Genomic DNA, 19,262 nt, shown 5'->3' on the forward strand with positions numbered 1-19,262 from the left:
TAGAGAGAATTAATTTACTGGAAATTACATCTACAGCACTATAAAGACTTTGCCCTTAGCAGAGCAGGGTGGAAAAGTTGGCAGCCACTGAGCTATCATTCCTCCTAAGGAAGGATGTTTCAGAAGTGATATAAAGCAGTCTGTGAACTGTCTGTGAAGATTCTTCAGTCAAATATGGATTTTTTTAAAAAGTCACTAATGCTCTTTTGTTTAACTCTGTTGAAAATTTCCTCTTTAGAGTGAAAGACAGTTTCACAATTTTTAGTGAACATCAAATTACCAATAACAAAGAATTTTAGTTATCTTTTCCTCCTAACTATTGATACCTGTCATTTGTCAGGGTATGTCTTATCAATGCCTATTAAGTCCAGGCACTGATAACACAGTTACCTTAGAGTGGCCTCTATCCTAAACCTGATCCCAGCTGGAATAACCCCATTTTTTTTGAGCAAAAGTTCCTCCTGAAGACTAGGAAAAGTCAGAGGCTGTACCTGAGGGTGTGTTGTAAGCAGAGAAGATCCTGAAACATAAGAAACCTTTTCATAGTGTGACTGGATAATCCAGTTGGAACTCCCAAGAGCGTAGCCCGAGCTCAGAGGGGTGACCTGCACAGCACCAAACAGCTCCTGAAACACACAGCAAGAGACATGAACTTGAGAGAGCCCCAAAAGAAATCAGGACAGGTCATTTTATCATCAGTGATAGGAATTTTAAAAAGCAGTTCTGCTGTTAAAGCCTTTGTGAAGCTGTTCTGCTGAGAATTACATCTGCTGGTTTTACCCACTCATATCTAGTAGGACATATATTCTGAGAAAAGCTTTTCTGGGACAGGGCCTCCAGAAAGTCTCTCTTCCATGTGAATTTTATGGCATCTGAATTCACACTGAACAATGTCTCAAAATGAAGGAATCAAGCAGAGTCTTGATCTTCTGCTGTATTGAAGAAGTTTGTGGGAGCTTTGCATCTTTGAAGACTTTATTCCCCTTCAGTCAAATTAAATTGGTGTTGGCCAGCATGAGAGAAGGAAGGACAAGTACTTATATATTGATATAAAATTCTGCTTGGCTTGCAAATTTTATTGTGGAAAATAAACTTAACCTCAAACTCACTCACTTTCTAACTTTATTTCTTTTTAAATGTTACCTGCTGGTGATTTAACAATAACACCCTGCAAACTCAATCCACATTTTAGTTTCAGTGTAAGCAATTGACAGGTAGCATTAGGAATTGTATTCCTTCTTCTGCACCCAGGAATGTGAATAATTGTTTGGAGAAAGGAAAATAAACCTTTATATACAGACCTTCCTAATGTGATCCACCTTCTGGTTACTGAATAATAGAACAAGCATCTGATTCATGCAGTACTAATGATTTTTTTAGTACTTCAATACCTATTTGGATGCCTTGAAAAACAAGGCAGGGAGCCTTCATCCTTCAGAGTAAGCCAAGGCTCTAAAGTTGGATTATTTGAAAAATTAGCTTTGGGAAGAGAAAAAATATGTTTTTTTTTTCCCCCCAGTAACTATAAAAGAATGACTGGCTCAAATGCACAGATCTAAAATTAGGGGAGATGCATCCACACTATGAGGATAGTCAAAAAGGAACTGTAACAATCCATGGATAATGAGGAGTCACAACTTACTTTAACCCATATTTTTATTTTTTATGGCCTCTGAGCAGCAAAACCAGGTATCACAGCCCAAACAGGAGCAGAGATCATGGCCCTCATGCTGCCTACAATCCATATTGGATCTGTAGACTATGGAACTGTTGGTTCAATTAATTCTGGAAACTACACTGGATTATAGTCAACAGCATTACAGACAATAACTATTAGCTGGGAGCCCTGGGAAAGGAGTTTCTGAAGTTCACATTGAACCATTAGGTATTGTTTACAATTCCTAATTTACAGTATGAAACAAAGTGGAGGCTAAAGCACTCTAAAGATTCCCAGAAGTGAGATAGGGGAGCTGGGAAGGGGATGTGGCTTTGAGACAGAGAGGATACATTCACTCCCTGCATCCTCCCAGCTCTCAGTGGGAGAGCCATCAGCTCCAAATTTGAGGGCATGCTGCCTTAAAATTGGCCTCCCCAAGGAGGAGAAGAAACAAATGGATATTCCCTGATTTCACCAAACAAGAGCTCTTCCTGGGAGGCAGGCTGAGGGGCAGCCTGTGTAATCCTGTCTTGCCTGAGCCAGGCTTAGTGGATCCAGCACAGGATCTGGAGGGGGAAAAGCTGGGGAAGGGTTGTTGCTGTTGCCCTGGGGGCAGCTGTACTCACAATTTTTTGGGAATAGCCCACCAGCTGGATCTTGCTGAGGGCTGAGTTCACCTCTGGCATGGTGTAGCACTTCCTCCACATGGACACCTCCACTGCATCCTTCAGTGGGGCTGGCAGCAACCTGTGAACACCAGCAGGATGTTCTGTGGGGATCCAGAACAACAGCTGGTGCTGGACCAGCTTCTACAACCAGTTACATTCTCCACATCTTTGATTTTACCATTTTAAATTTTTATTTTCATTGTGCCTCCTTCAAAGTGAGGAGCAAGACTTTCTGCTTCCCAATCTTGCTCACCCTGAGGAGTGCTCTCCTCTTTGTTGCTGTTCTGTCCAGCCCTTGCATCAAGGAAGTAGCTGTGATCAAGGTGTTATCACAACTCTTGGGGTATTTTCACCACTGGCTGATCTGAGATATCAACATGAAATGCACCTCCAGCACTGGGATCTTGGATCAATGTTTATTTTCAAATCATAATAATCTAAACAATACCCTAATAATCTGAAGCAATCTGGTGATTAAAGTACAGTTACCAGGCCACGAGCAGGGATGGCTCTGCCCTGATTTCTGGTCACTTCCAAGTGTCCCTGCAGCTTCCCTGCCTTCAACCCCACTTCCCCTCTGAGTGCCCTGGCAGGGATACACGAGCTGACACTGCAGAGCTCTTTGAAATCCCCTCCACGGAAGTATTTCAGATGTTTTACACCAAAGTGAGATCCATCCATTCTGCTGCTCACAGACACTGCAAGTCAGCTGGCTGGTGTTGTCAAGGGAAGAAGTGAACTCTAATGTCACAGGCTGGAAGAGGGATGGCTAACTTCTGGGAAATAAATCTTCCTTAGCAACATGAACTGAGGCAGGAAGCAGCACAGCTGCCAAATGCATGAGAAGAATAGGATTTTTTTTTTTTTTTTTTGTATATTAAACCAATGCTAAATCAAAGGCTAATTCAAACCAATTTCCAAAGATTTATGGAAATCGGTCAAGTTTCTTTGATCAATTTGTTTAAAGGAATTTAATTTATTGTTATATCTACTAGGTCAGTGAACTCCTCCATAATTTAAGATACTGAAGAAAGGATTAAGGGCAGCTCTTGCCAAGACCACAGCACAGGTCCAGAAGGATAACTGTAATTCCAGCACACGCTGGCTGAAAGCACCCCGTGCTTCAGGAAACAAACAAAGCCTTCAAGGTCTTTTTTGGGAAGTCATAAGCAACAAAAGGCCACACAATGTGGAGAGTTGTCCACCACTGCACTGAAGCAAATTGCCTGTAAAAGCCTTTAACCTACCATAAGAAGCATTTAATGTTGGATGCTTTCAGGAGCTTCTCTTCTGGGAAGAGGAAAATGTTTCTCCAGGTAATGGAGAAAGTGGGGAATTGGTGACTGAAGAAGTTTCTCTTAGCTTTGACTGTGGCTACACTGGAAATACTCTGATCCCTGGCAGAGACCAGTGGCACCAGCCTCCAGTGGCTTCATGAAGCTGAGTGCCAAAGAGGTGCTGGTCCCTCCCTGCAGTTACCAGAGGATATTTTGTGGTACTGCCACCATGGCAATATCCTGTGAGGACCATCTCAAAACAATCTAACAATGAGGGCAGCTGCTGGGACAGCCATTAACAGGGAGATACCATGAATCCACATGGCTGAGGATAGAAAATTCACACTTAAAAAACTCAGGGGTTTGTACTCTTCCCTGGGATCTGCAGAGAGACAGTTCCTACTGGTCAATGCAAAGGGTGACATTTAAGGTGTGACATAAAATCCCAGAACAAACTCCATCAGGCCATGGCCTGTCTCATGCCCTGCTCAGCCTCAGGAAACAGCCTGTTTCAAACACTTCAGATGATATAGGAAACCATCAAAAAGAAAAGTCAACAAAGTGCCTTTTATAAGGCAAATTTCTTCTTTAGCCCCTGAATCCCAATCAGGGTGAAAGATATCCTGGCTGACATCTACTGAACTTCCATGAGACTGCTCAGTTGAAATAAAACCCAGTAAAACTGGCTAAGCAATTAGTTCAGACTGGATCTGATAATGGAAAAATGTAAACCACTATAATGAACTTATTATATTTTATACAGTATTTGCATTTCAAATGCTCCAGTGCTTTATCTAATGAAGATGATAATACTTTGTGTTTTATACTAACTGTTTGGAGTAGAACTAGCTGAACTGTAAAGCAGTAATGGGGATTGATCAGCCTGAAAAATTAAAGTTAGACTCAGAAGTAATAAGTATTCTGTTCTAGCAACAGCCAAGTAAGAAAAAAAAAAACCCCAATTCATCAAGATCACATTTTCTTAAGTAACGGATGTCAGTCCAAGGCTGCATGTGCCATCAGCCAGGTGCTAATTTGGGGATCAGGGGATGTTTTGCTCTAATAATCAGCTCCATTCACGCCTGACACTTGTCACCAGGCATCTCAAAACACTTTGCAAACATTCATTAAAGTCCCCGTGTGCCCTCTGGGCTGCATGGGAGCTGTTTTACAGATGCACAGGGAGGTGAAGGGGGAAACTCAGTGCACAGGTGGGGCAGAGGTGAAGAGAGAGTTCACATCTGTCCCTTTGTTCCAGCTCAAAGACAACACTGCTTCATACCAGCAGAGTTTATTATACACAAATTTGTGCTATTAAATAGCTTTTTAGTAGCTCCCACTTCCCTGCTTTACACCCCTTTACAACAGCTACAGGATGGAACTATGAATTTTGGGGGACATTTCCAGCAATAGGAGAGAGGAACATATATTTTAAAGACCACTTCATGAAAAAAAAGGCTTCAGTCTTCTACAGCAGTGGAATCAGAACAAAGATTCCCTGTCTGTGTTCTGCTCTGGAATAATCAGCAGCATGCAAAGTGCCAGGCAGCACTTTTCCTAAAATATGACCACCAGCAAAGTGACATTATATGAGCTGCAAGATATATGATTCTCCTTTGAGCCATGCATACAAAACATGCCTGGTGTGACAGGAATAATGGCTCCAGTCCTCTCTCTCCACACACTGGGAGCTTCAGCAGTGGATCTGGACAGGCCAGTGGACTCCAAAATTTAAAAAAACCCCATTATTCTGAAAATCCTGCAGTTAGTTTTGCTTCACATTTGAGATGACATCTGCTTGTCTTCTTCAGAAGAATGAGAGTTACAGTGTAAAGACTCCTCCTAAATTCAGCAAGGGAATACAATATACAGGTAAAACTGTGGTAATTTGGATTTTTAATTCTTGCTCTGTGATACTGGAAAGTATCATGACTACTCTTCTAATGGAAGAAATAATTCACTTTTAGGGAGCTTCTAAATCAAGCCATCTTAAGAATTAGGAATATAAAATGGGAGATCAATTAAAAATGCACAAAGCAGCTTTTAAAAATAACTTTTTAATCAACCAACCCTATCTTTAAAATGTGCTAAAAACAAAACTGTCTGCTCCAAGGAACATCTTGTGCACCTAAAATTGTTTTTATTTCCCAGGAAAGCAACAGCTGCAATTAATAAACTGTATGGATCATTTTCAGATTCCATAGGCTTTCAAAACTCTGACCATCTTGTTTTGATGTATAGCTGGAATAATGGACATGGTGCTTCCAAATAACCTTTTTTATTCTGATTTTATTTTGTTTTTCAGCTGTGGAAAGCCAAAAAGCCCACCTCTGTTTTTCAAGTGTAAAAGAAGATGGGAAGAAAGGTAAAACCAGTGACATCCAACAGCTGTCTTGACTTTCTTAGTATGTCAGCAAACATGAATGTAAATATCATTTAAATTTAAATTATTCCAAATGAATGCAGTTTTAAATAGCCTGCTCATTTCAACACCTTTTTATGATGTTCATACCAAAATCTGCTGGTTTTAGCTGCCATCATGGAGCTGAACTGTGTGAGGGGAAATCAGGGGAGGTTTTGGTGTTACCAAATCTTTCTCCAAGAAACAAATTAGTGAGGCTGCAAAACCAACAAGGTGCAAAAATGATTAAAGAAATAATCGAGCCAAGGAGCCAGAGCAGCAAATCTCAAATGTGGGAGTTGAACTCTCCCTCAGTGACTCCCAAACTTTGGGACAATCACCTTTGCTGGGATTTCTGCCTTACCTTTGCACCTCCTTGTTCTTCCACATGGAGGCAGACTGAGCCTTTGGCACGCGTTCAATGGAATTCACCAGCTCTTCCATGAGGAGCCTGGAAACACAAATCAGACCTAAATCAGCACTGCCTCCTCTCACACGGGAGAGAACTTTGGCCCAAATCTTTCCAAAATACCAAATAGAAATTGTTACACTGCAAGGGGCTCTTCCCACAGAGGCCATTTCCAGCCCTGTTTCTTCACAGTGTTTCCAATTCCATCTGCTTGCAACAGAGGAGGATCTGGCCCACTGGGTTATGGGCTGTTTGGAAAGTGCAAGATAATTTCTTCATTACTGACTGCTTGTGATATGTAATGAGACAAAACACAACAAAAACTCCTCAGCTGATGCCTGTTTATCACTCAGGGAAACCAAGCATGCTGTCACAGTGAACTCTCCTCATCTGCCAACGGGTATTTGAGACAGGAAAATGTGTCAAGGGTTAAAAATTGTCACTGCACATTTCTCTGCCCAAAACAAAACAGCATTTGTGATTGTGGGCAGGCTTCCCTTGAAGTTTGGAGCAGAAGAACATCTGCAATGACTTGGGATAGGGAGAACCACACCAGTGCACTCTCCCACAAGACTGTGCTTGTTATCTCCAGCTCTGGACAAGCAAACCCTGAAGTCTTGTTCATATTTGCACAATTCCTTTCACCTACAAGGGCCTTCAGTTTCTGTTTGTTTTCACACAATGGGGGTATTACTCTGGCATGGGAAGTTTGCACAGGACCTTCAGTGGACAAAGATTCCTGCCCCAAAGTGCTAACAGAGTAGTCCAGATAGGAGAGCCTAATCTGGCTCTTAATTACTGAATGTGGCAGCTCTGCAGGAGAGGAACAGAGCTCAGTTCCAGTTAGGACTCCCAAACCTGCAGCATTTGGTATTGATCCATCCAATCAACAAGACAATTCTGTAAAAACAGACTGGCAAGTTGGTGACTGTTCTGGTTTTGACTGCACTGTCATGTCTCTTCTACCTCAATCTCCTATTTCTGCCATTTTTCTTAGAGCTTCTCTCTGGAGTTCAGAGCTCACATAGCTCAGCTGTCATTTGAGATGAAGTCAGCTTGAATTCCTTTCCATGGAGTGGAGGGAAGTGTGATTATATGCAATCATAAAATCCTAGAATGGCTTGGGTTGGAAGGGACCTTGAGGATCATTTAGTTCCAACACCTGCCATGGGTCCCTTCCATTATCCCAGGTTGTTCCAAGTCCTGTCCAACCTGGCCTTGAACACTTCCAATGATGGGGTAGCCACAGCTTCTGTGGGGAACAAGTCCAGTTTTCTGACTGGGAAGACTCCTTTTGGTTAAGGGGAACAGAGAAGAGCAGGAGAGCTCTTTGATGCATGTTTTTTGAAGGTCTGCAGTTGCCTATATGGCAATTACTGAGGTGTCTCAGCCCACTCAAATTCCACTGTGCCACATCTATGGCCTGGACTCAACACAAAGCACCTGCTGGAAACGTTGATGGTTCCAGGGCTTGGGAAAACATGGAGTTAACACATTTGCAGCACTAAGGACTTGGCTGGCATTCAGCTCTGCCTGAAAGCCTCTTGGAACATTAGACACCACTCCTCTCCCCACATTGTCCTTTACACCTTCTCCTCAGCAGTGATGAAAGAGGAGCAGAGAATCTGAAGGGGCTTTTTACCTGCCAATTTGAACAGTGGGCTCGGTGGCATAAACTGTCCCAGTGAATCCTGTGTACTCTGTGATGTAGGGCAGTGCCATCATGCAGTGATAGTTGGAGATCAAGATTACATCCACTGTGGAGAGGTCAAGCAGTTCAGTCTGAAAACAGAGCAGAGAGATAAGCAACCTGTAACCCTTTCATGCAGTTGAATAAATGGCAGAAAAACAACTTCTTGGGGTTTTTTTTTTTAAACTTTATTGCAGGAATGTAACTGCTTTATAAAAGCATGTCTCAGCAGTGGCAAAGATTAATGTTGCCTTTAAATTAACAAGATTTATTTTAAAAGCCTCCTAAAATTATTCCATTCTCCAGCCTGGAAAGGAAACAATGTCCTGGGGTTTTCTGTCTTTCAGGTGATGAAATGACTGCTTTTATGAGATCCATATTTATTTTACTTTTATCAAAGAATTGATGTGTGCACCTCCTTAGGGAAGAAGAGACCCCAAAACTTCTGCAGCAGTGAGTGATTTTGAGTGTCTCATACTTTTTTTTGTGCAGCACTGTACCCCAAAGAAAGAGATGAAGGAAGATTGTATTTATTCATATGCTTTAAAAATAATCCTAATATTTTCCCCAAGTAAATGCCTGGCATCTTTATCATTCACATTTTCTACAGCAGGAGATGAAGCCCATTGACAGGATACAACAAAATGGGTGGGTGGGCTCAATTCATTTTCATGTGACAGTCTAGACAAGAGTTCTGAGAGTGAAAGAAGATTTCACACATTGTTAAAAGAATTTTAATTAGAAATATTTACTGGTAATGCTGTAACACAAATGGTGTCAAGTCAGAAATTTACAAGATTACTGACCTCTTACTCAGTTATTATAGAGCAGCTAATGGAATTCAACACTCATCAAGCACATATTATCTGATTACAAGGCTTGGTCCAGCAATTTGAATAAAAAAGGCAAGAAAGTAGGTCACTCTGCTTTGCAGAGGGCTGACACACTGCTCTGGTGACAAGCTGCTTAACTCCTCCTAAGAGCTCATGGTTTCAATCCATGATCACAGCTGATGTTGGAGCAATGATCTCTGAGAACAGGAGGTGAAACAACATCCTCAGCTGCATGACAGGGCATCTTTATCTTCCTGGGCTTCCAGGCAGGAACACTCTCCCTGCAAGGTATCCAAGGATCTGCTCCTGCCAAAGCTTAGATTGTCCAGGCCTTGGTTTTCAGCTCTGTCCAGACTGTACAGGATCAAATTCTGGACTGGCTTGGGTGGGAAGGCCCTTAAAAATCAAATTATTCCACACAGGGACATCTTGCACTATCCCAGGTTGATCCAGCCTGGCCTTGGACACTGCCAGGGATCCAGGGGCAGCCACAGCTTCTCTGGGCACCCTGTGCCAGGGCCTCCCCACCCTCCCAATGAACAATTCTTTCCCAAATCCCATCCATCCCTGCCCTCTGGCAGTGGGAGCCATTCCCTGTGTCCTGTCCCTCCATCCCTTGTCCCAATCCCTCTCCAGCTCTCCTGGAGCCCCTTTAGGCTCTGCAAGGGGCTCTGAGCTCTCCCTGGATCCTTCTCTCCTCCAGGTCAGCACCCCCAGCTCCCAGCCTGGCTCCAGAGCAGAGGGGCTCCAGCCCAGGAGAGCCATCAGGGGGATACACACCAGCACTTTCCAACCTTAAGCATGCCACATCTCAGCACCCTAGAAGCATTTACTGATAGGATGAAAAGGGTGTCAAAACCAAAACAAAGTGAAATCTTCCCTGGGGCTTGCTTGGATCTCACTAAAGTGCCTTTGAGCTGAAGAGGCTTAAAAATGTTTTTTGCATGTGAAGTGAAAGAGCAGAAGGTTGCCAAGCAAAGAGAGGGCTGCACCCTGCACTCTGACACGTGTGAGAGTACTCTGCTGCACAGACAGCCTCTTATCACCTTGTGGCTGCTGGACTAGATCCAAATCTTGGCTTGCTTTGGCAATGGTGTTCTGGAAGCTATACTGAGATTCTCTGGCTGAACTGCTTCTGCAGACAAGTTTCTTCAAAAGAAGTGGCACGGAAGGAGACAAAGTAAAAGCTTCTTTCACACAAGCTCCCTCTTACCCTGTGCTGCCAAACAGCAGCAACATTTCCACTCTGTGTTTGCAGCTGGCCATGACTCCTGAGCCTCCTGCAGACAGGTGAGCTCAAGGTGTGAGCTGGCTGTCAGCAGATCTCTTCCCAGTGCTCATGGATGTGGCATGTGCTATGAATTTTGGGAATCATCTGAGAGGCCATTTTTAAAGTCCCTGCAATGGTGATGTGCAGTTGGTTGCCATCTTCTAGTTGTAGGATGGGCTGCTGGGAAGCAGCTTTGTGCAGTGATCACTGGAGTAAAATGAAGCAGTGACTCTCTGTCATATTTAGAATTACACATGTGGGTATTTTCCAGCCCAAAGTAACCAGGAAGTCTGGCTGAAGCACCTGAACCCCAGCAGATAATCATTCCAAAGAGAATCCAGCACATAAACCCTGTCCTTCCCAAGATCTGGGCCATAATGGCACTTTCAACACACACAGATGCTTCCCACATCCCTCAGTTTCACAGGACAGTAACCAAAAGGCTTCCAAGAACCCAGAATTATTATGGTTTTGAGCTGGTCTTTTTTTGATGTGACTGGATTATGACAATTCCAGCTGGGTTGGAATGGTTATAATCTCTTGGAACCACTTGCCAAAAGCAGTACCAGAGCTGCCAACTTGTTTGGAAGAATCAAGATGACAAGAGTGGTGTCAGAGGTGAGTTCTATGGGATCCACACATGGGAACAACATTGCCAGAACATCAGCAAGATGACAGCAACCTTCCAGGAGTGTTTTGTGCTTCCAGTCTGCAAGGTCAGGCAGAAAGGGAAAAAAAAATTGCTGCCCAAAAGCAATTGTGTGTCTTTGAAACACAGAGAAAACATCCCACCATGAAATGAAAAAACTGATATTATCACACTCTGAACACACTGAGGAAAGGGATACTATTCCCATGCTACTCTCCATCATTCATCCCTGCTCAGCTTTCTGCATCTTCATTTCTCCTACAGCACTTCCTTAATCCACAGGTGACCCCAAGTAAACCAAACATCTTCAACAGTCTTGCTTGCTTTTTCTAAACCCAGAAATTCCAGTCAAAAACCAGCTTGAGCAGCCACTTGCAGCCATGCCCATGGATATGAAGGCACAGTTCCTCCCTCAAAGAAGCTGTAAAAGTTTTTAACTCAAAGTGCTGCTGGCAGAAGTGCAACCCAGCAGAATCCAACCTGGCTTAACCACAGCTGGCTCCCCAGGGAGCTCCATGGCATGTCCTGCATCTGTGGTTAGAGACAAGCAGCTTTCCTTGCCTTCACACCCTGTCCAAATCTAGATCAGCACATGGATCCTGTCAGCCAGCCCAGCTCAGGCAGGTTGTCTCTGAAAAACCCACAAGGGACAGCTCAGTTTTATTCTTGTGTCAGATACTGGCTCAAGGAGACCTTCCATGTCTCCCAAAATCACAGTTGAAAAGGGTTGTTTCCATCCTTTTTCCAGTGTCTAGAGCCTGGAGGCACCTTAACAACACAAAGTTTTAGCAGTATTATTTACTGAGTACTAATAAATTAGTAGGAACCAAATAACTGCAATAATAATAATAATTTTTTTAAAACAAGTTTCTTCCATGTGATTGAATGGAGTCAGATTTTTCAGGGAGGCTTTGAACAAACTCACCTCTGGTAAGCAGAACTCAGGCACAGAGTCTACAAACACATGGCCAGAGCACTCCTTCAGCTCCTGTAAAAAACCACACCAACAGAGGAGACACAAAAATACAACAGAATGTTACTCTAAGGCAGCACATTTTGGATTTTCCAGGCATTTTCTTTACCACAGGTAATTTCCAGCCCATTACTACAGGACATTTATCCCCCTTCTAGACACAATTTGGTGCAGAAATTGTTTTCATGCCAGATGAGGCTGCTTGGTACCTGAAGGGATCAGATCCTCCTTGGGAAGAACAGGGGGAGAACTCTGGTAGGTAAAGAAAGAGCCCTGGTAACCACCAGGAAGGCAAGTCTGGAATTTACTTTTGGTTCCAAATAACATCCAACCTCTTCTGTCTTATTAAAACCTAAATACAATTTATAGCCCCTGTCTGAGAGCATTTGATGAAACAACTTTTGGGGATCTAATCTCCACATAACATTTTTTGTTAAAATTTTCTTCTTCTTTTTAAAGCTGCCACAAAAACTTTTGTCACATGAAAAGTCATATTCTTCAGGGTGGAACAAAAATATTCCCAACTCTGCTCCTGGCACAACTCACAGGCTCTCTACCACCCACCCTGCTCTCTCTCCTGTCCCAAAGCAAGTGGTCTCAGTCAGCTTCAGACTGACAGAATTAAAGATTGAATGCAATTCTTAATAATTACAGTGCACCTGCCAACTAATAACAAATGAGCAATTACATCTAGTGGCAGAAGTCTCCTAACCTCATCTCAAGGGAGTTCAAAATGATTAAAAGTAGATCACAGCACATTTCAATGCCTCTCCAGGACTGAAGTTTTATAACTGAGTGCTGTAACAGGAATGTCCACCCCACATGATAAAACACCCCCCTCTGACTCCTTCCCTTGCCTTTTTCCAGCATGGGTCAAAGAATTTACCATCCCAAGCACTTACAGTGGTCAAGGTGAAGTTAAGAGATGCTGCCTTTGAATTTTTAACATGATTTCTATTGCCACTGTGTGAGTTTGGAGGTTTCTCCCAAGCACACACTGCAGCATCATCATCCCAGAAATTTAAATACATTTCAAATAAAACTACAGTGACAATCTGTCCATTCTTTGGAGCCCAAAGCTCTGACACCAAAGTGGGGTTCAGGAGATACAAATTCCAGGGAATTCAAACTGAGCAACTCCATTTCTGCCCCTGAGCCTCTGCAGCCATGCAACTGCCAGTTAGCAAGTGCTCTGAATAGAGCTGTTACTATTTTACCAACAGAAATGCTGCCTGCACAGTTTCTTTTGTCTCCAATGAGAAGAAAAATGGGGTCTTTAATCTATGATCTTCAGCTCCCTTATCTGTAAAAATCATTTTGTCCACCTCAAAGTCCCCTACAAAAGCAACTATTATCACTGTTTCCTTTAATGTTCCCATAGTCAGAGAACAGTGCATTAAGCATTTTCTCCACTGGTACCTATTGCTGCCCACATTTGAAAAGTACCTGCCTATTTTACTAACATCTGACATATTTTTGTGTTCATTGTTCCCCTTATGGCAGATCAAGCTGGCTGCTGCAGTGCCAAGTTTTGGTTGAAGCCTCAGATAAATTCTGCCTCCAAAACTGATGGAATGAAAAGAGGGAGAAAAAAACCCAGAGCAATTCTGTGTCTCTCATGTCTCTGAGGAAGTTGTGTGTCTTAGAATCAGGAGGCTGGAAATAATAATATCCTCCCTGCTATGTCCAGCAGCAGAGCACATTGATTTCAGAGGCCAAAGCCATGCTTTTCCTCTCTGAGAGACCTCCCATAGGCAAACCATTGCCTTTCTCATAGTTCTGCCTGAAAAAGGAAGCCAACATCATTTACAGGCATGCTCTGAAGCCTCAGAGTCAGAAAAGTGAGGCTGTGGAATAAAAGGCACACTAAGAAGGCAAAGCACTATTATTTATGGAGCTCCATGAAATACAAAAATATTCCCACTGACAACTTGTGCATTTTAAGAGGGTTTTTTTATAATCCAGGCTACCTCTGAAGCCTGAGAGTTGCTATTAGCATTTTGTTTCGAAATGTTCTGCTCTGCAAGGACATCCTGGCTGCTAAAGGTACACAGAGAAACCTTTGGGATGAGTCAGCTCCTGCAGCACCAGCTCCCAACCTGTCAGGTGGCTTTTTGCAAAGAAAATTCCAACCATCACTCCAGTACCTTGTCCAGAAATGTGCTTCCATCTTTCAAAACCCAACCGGGAAGTTTGGACAGCCTGGGGCTGTGGAAAGAAAAAAAAAAAAAAGAGAAATTACTGCAATATGAACTGAATTATTATCACAGAGCTTCTACTTGGTGTCATACAGGCAGAGAACACCATTTCTGTCTCAGGGAAGTAACAGTCCCAATAAAACAGACAGACAGTTTCACTGTGGTTAAGTGTTCACCAAAATGACTTGTACAAATCATGATGATGACACTTAGAAGTAAAAAGAAATAAGAGGACGAGGCATGCAGGGAGTTTTTGGTCATTTATGGTGAGGATTTTAAAAAGGCTCAGTGCTACTGTGTTCCCTGTGGTGAAACTGGATGAATAAACAGAAGTTAGGGCAGCAACAAACTCTGTGCTCAAAACAACACAAAAGCACTATAAAACTGTGGGGCAGAGGACAAGAGAGAAATTCCCATCAGCAGGAAAAGACTGATCCTCTGGACTTTTACATCCACATAAACCATGGTTTTGTGCCTTGGTGTCACCCCAAAGACCCACACCAAGAGCTGCACAGGACACAGGGGCAAGGAGGTTTTGCTGTGACCTGCAGGTTCTAAGCAACAGCAGAGCCCTTTTTTTCATTGTTTCAAATGCTAATAAAGGAACTAAGAGATAGACATTGTCATTCTGAGTTTATAGCAACAATGGGTACAGTATTTCTTAATTTCTTATTTACTGTAACTGAGAGACTTATTTATGCTTCACAGTGACATCTGATTTTTGTGTGAGCCTACAACTTAGCTCTAAACCCAGTCTCTGCCCAGACTGATGTTTATTTACACAAATAAAAAAAAACAACACCCAAACATTGAGTAAACAAGAGAATTGAACCTACCTGAAACCAAACCCTGCAACAACTTCAGATTTGGACACAGAACTTGCTTGCAATGCATTTTGCAAGTGCTGTGCACTAAGCTCTGCAAACAAGCATGGCTATATCCTGTAAGGGCCTTCAAATTGAACATCTTGAAAATAGGAAGTGATTCAAGGGCTCAGAGGAATGCTGTGCTCAGACTAACAGCAGTATAAAAGAACAAATTCTGACACTCCAGTAAGTCACAAAGAAGGAAAAAGGGGAAATCCAGGAGTCAAGGAGTAAAGACAGAAGGTAAGAGGTGAGAGCAGAAGGATCTGTCATGGAGAAGCTGTGCCAGAAAAGGGCAATTCCCTTCTGAGGATAAAGAGCAAGGCTGGAGAAGTCTGATGATAGAAAAGGTGAAGTGGCTAAATGTGCTCCCCAGTGGACTGTTCAAAAGCACAATTGAGGAGCAGTAATTTGGAGACTGAGGGAGCTGAGTAGAATTGGTGCAGTGAGTCTAAAAGTTATGGAAAAAGCAAGAACAAACCATTCTGATATCCAACAGCTCTGACAGATACAGGAGGAGAGGACAGGAACCTTGGCTGGAAGGGCCAACATCAGCTCAAGGTCAGGTCAGTGGCTTGTGCCTTGCAAATCCATCTGTGATTCCAGCAGCACAAGGCAGAGCAGAATAAACTTTACTTGTCCTACTCCCCATAATTTAACCTAGCAAGAGTTTTCCTTTATTAATGATGAAAGAGCACTAAACTTGTATTAAACTGGCATTCACTGAGGAGTGAAGAGTCAGGGGAAGCAAAATGAGCAGGTGTGTCTTGTGTGTGGCTGAAAGCAGAATAAGTAACACAGGACAGAGAGGACTCTTTACCTTGAAGCCAAGAAGCAACACAGCTCCTCCTGACATAGTTGTGACATTGTAATAGAGTGATTGATTAATCCAAAATAGCTGGAACTGTCCCATAAATAATGTGAGCAAGAGTGTCATGGCTAGACAGGAAAGGTTAAGAGCTTCCCACATGTTCATTTCAGCATTTTGCATTTGACTTTGGTACAGGGGAGAAAACTCCCTTTGACAAACCTCCTTTAAAGTACAGCAGCATCAAGAGCTGGGCAGCTGCAGGTGCTCTGCACATGCTCCATGGGCTGGTGAGAACAGGGAATGCCATTTCCAGGGCAAGGGGGAATCTAAATACCTTTGCACTGGCATTCCTCTGAAGAGCAAAGAACTCTAAATGCCCAGTCCCTTTCATGCCACAAACACTGCAGCACTTTCCTCTCTTATAGATTAAAGCACAAGCTCTCCAAAATATTTGCTCAAGGAGGGTCCCATGCCAGGTGTGACACAGGATTGAGCTGTGCAGGAAAGATCCTCTATAGCATCACACATTTGGGCAGCTTTGCAGACCACATACTGAGATGTGCAGAATCAAGGGGTTCAGGGATTCTGCAGGAATCTCTGGTTAAAGAGAGCAGAGAGAAGCATGGCTCCTCTGGGGTTAAGGTCTCACTCACACCCATCTCCAATAAGCACATCTGGTTCTGAGAGGACACAGCTGGTGAGAGCCCCACACCTGACAGACCTGTGTTCAAATTGCTCAGGCTGTCAGTCCTTCCTGTCACCTTACCTGGCATCTGATGACAATGTCAGCTCTCTGTCACCCCATGTTATGTTGATAACACACATTTGAATTTCAGAGGTGTTTGGACATGGTGCTAATGGACTCCTAATCTCTACTGGTACAACTGTGAGTACTACAGAGATAAGGACTCTGCAGTGGCAGCCACATTCCTCCTCACATTTCTGACTTATTTCCACAACTCTCTGCAGGACACCTGGTTTGCAGAGGGGATCAATTACTTGCCCAAGTCCATGTGCTCAGGCCAATGCTTGCTCTAAGGGGTGTTCAGTCACCTCACCGACAAGATTGATTGGATTTAAATCCAAGTGTTTGCTCTGATTCCTCTGGGCCATCAGGGGTCAAATCTGACATCCTCTCTTATTGAGTTTGAGTCATTCTAGTGCCGACATTCTGGAGGTGCTTGGGGAATTCCAGGTTGTGACCTGCAATTTGGCTGCTCATTCCCAGGGTCTGCTATCAGCAGACAAAGCTGCCACATCCCAGGGGAAGGCTGATTCCTGCAGCTCTAAAGAACCTCTTAAGCCTTTGTTCAATCACCTCATTTTGCTACTTGTTCCTCTCTCAATTTCTCTTTTTTTTTTTTTTTTTTTTTTTTTTTTTTGGAGGGGGGAGGTGGGAGAAAGCAAATGCAAGGCAATTCTGCCTGTACCTGGATTTCCAAAATTTGCTGGATCTGTTCAAAATCCATTAGTGCACCAGTTGTTGCAGTCAGCAGTTGCATTATGGAATGGGACAAAAATTGACTTTCACACTGATCCCTCTGAGGGCATCTGTTGCCTCTCTACAGCAGATCCTGAACTCCACGTTCTTGCAGAACAATGCACACATTGTCTATTTCTTTCCTCTACTTTCCAAAAAATAACAAATCATAGGAAGTGCTGGACAAACTGCTTTAACCTCACTAGGTCACTTAGGAAACTCCCTTTTCCAATTGTATTTTCCCCCCCTCAATCAAACCTTCCCTGAACCCAGAATGTTCCTCACTTGTTTCCTTGTGGATCAAAGTTACTAAACAGCTTTTCAGAAAACTCCTACTGCTTCCCATCACCGAGAGTGACTCATTCCCACCTTTCCAACTGCTAATTTTTGTCATTTACTCCATTTACACGAAACATGTCACCCTGACTAAAAATCCAAATTGGTTTAAAAACCTGGGCAAACACAACTTTGTAGCAGGGCATAGAAAGGAGATCTCAGGATTCTGTTCTAGACTCTATTTTTGTTTCTCTGCTGCTCCAATCCCGTGCCCTTTTATTTATTTAACTTTTAAAAGGGAACAATTATGCCATGCAGGCAACTAACAAGGGCTGCTAAGTGCTATTTTTCTTTGCATTAGTCTGTGCTCTGAAGAGCAGCCTGAGAAGATGGTGGGGGAACAGGACTTGCTGGGCTCCACACACTCCATTCTCAGTTACCCATTTATCTCATCTTGCATGAAGAAGCCAGAAAGATGACAGATATGTGACCTCACTTGTGCTGAGCAGTTGCAGCAATACTTTACTGAAGCTTAGAATAAATTATCTAGAAAAACCAATCAATAAATCCATAAAATGTCTTCCGTCTACTGAGCCAAAGGACGTTATTTTGATAAAGAGAATTTTTAAGTGAACAAAGTCTATTTATGATATCAGATGATGCTGTTCATTTGTACCCATCCCCTCCCTCCTTCCAATACACCATTTCAGGCACAGCACTCCAACTGCAACCCAAGAAGATGCAGACTAAGTGCTGACAGGCCACAGAACTCACCTCTGGACCAGAGGCAGCGGGAGGAAATTGAGAGTAGATGTCATATCCAGCCCACAGTCCAGCATGATGGTGGTGGATTTGAACTTGAGCACGTTGCATGGCAAGGTTGGATGTCCTGACAGGCAGTACTGGAAGAAGAATGAGGAGGAGTTACTCAGAAACTTTCAGAACATGACCTTTCCCTGTGTGCTGGGCACTGGTGGATCATGTGTCCAGCTCTGGGCTCCTCACTGTAAGGACATTGAGGGGCTGGAGTGTTCAGGGATGGGAACAGAGCTGGGAAGAGGCTGGAGCACCAGGAGAGGCTGAGGGAGCTGGAAAGGGGCTGAGCCTGGAGAAAAGGAGGCTCAGGGGGACCCTTGTGGCTCTGCACAACTCCCTGACAGGAGGGGACAGCCAGGGGGGTCAGGGACTGCTCCAGGGAACAGGGACAGGAGAGGAAACAGCCTCAAGTTATGCCAGGAGAGGACACCAGGATGAATTTCTGCATGGAAAGGGTGCTCAGGCATTGGAATGTGCTGCCAGGGAGGTTTGGAGTGCCCATCCCTGGAAGTGTCCAAGGAATGTCTGGATGTGGCACTCAGTGACAAGGTGGGGTCAGCCACAGGTTGGACTCGATCATTGAGGTGTTTTCCAAGCTGAGTGATGCTGTGAATGGAGTTCACAACCTTTCCCCCTTTTTTAAAAACAGTCCCTTACACACCAAAATAAAACATGATTTCCTATGAATCCATGTTCCACAGCTGTGTGTTCTCATTGAGATTTCCCTATGTCAGGGTATTATTTTTTTCAGATTTTCTGATCCCAAGGGTTGAGTGGATGGCAAAGCTCTTCTCTCTGATTTAAGTTACATTCAGAATCTCTTTTTTTCTTGCAATCACCTATTTCCCCCAAAATCCAGGAAATCATCTTCTTCCAAACTCAGCCCTCCTGACAAAACCTGCCTAGAAAATCTGAAAATGACTCAAAGTGGACAATGAGGCAGAGAAGCCCTGCAGGAAGACAAGTTTTTATTTTGCTAAGAAACTTG

At 43.4% G+C, this 19,262-nt stretch overlaps 1 protein-coding gene across 1 annotated transcript in view; it reads right to left on the reverse strand.

Moving 5' to 3' along the window:
* INTS9 (integrator complex subunit 9) overlaps positions 1-19,262 on the reverse strand; it is a 59,095-nt gene that overhangs the window by 36,906 nt on the left and 2,927 nt on the right. Inside the window, exons 2-8 of the mRNA XM_079298197.1 lie at positions 18,233-18,360; positions 13,975-14,035; positions 11,780-11,842; positions 8,055-8,194; positions 6,368-6,454; positions 2,284-2,404; positions 492-626 (exon numbers count right to left, since the gene is read on the reverse strand). Of these exons, the coding sequence (XP_079154323.1) occupies positions 492-626; positions 2,284-2,404; positions 6,368-6,454; positions 8,055-8,194; positions 11,780-11,842; positions 13,975-14,035; positions 18,233-18,360 (735 nt within the window). The remainder of the gene's footprint in view (positions 1-491; positions 627-2,283; positions 2,405-6,367; positions 6,455-8,054; positions 8,195-11,779; positions 11,843-13,974; positions 14,036-18,232; positions 18,361-19,262) is intronic.

The sequence above is a fragment of the Erithacus rubecula genome, assembly GCF_903797595.1.
Source record: "Erithacus rubecula genome assembly, chromosome: 2".
Lineage (NCBI taxonomy): Eukaryota > Metazoa > Chordata > Aves > Passeriformes > Muscicapidae > Erithacus > Erithacus rubecula.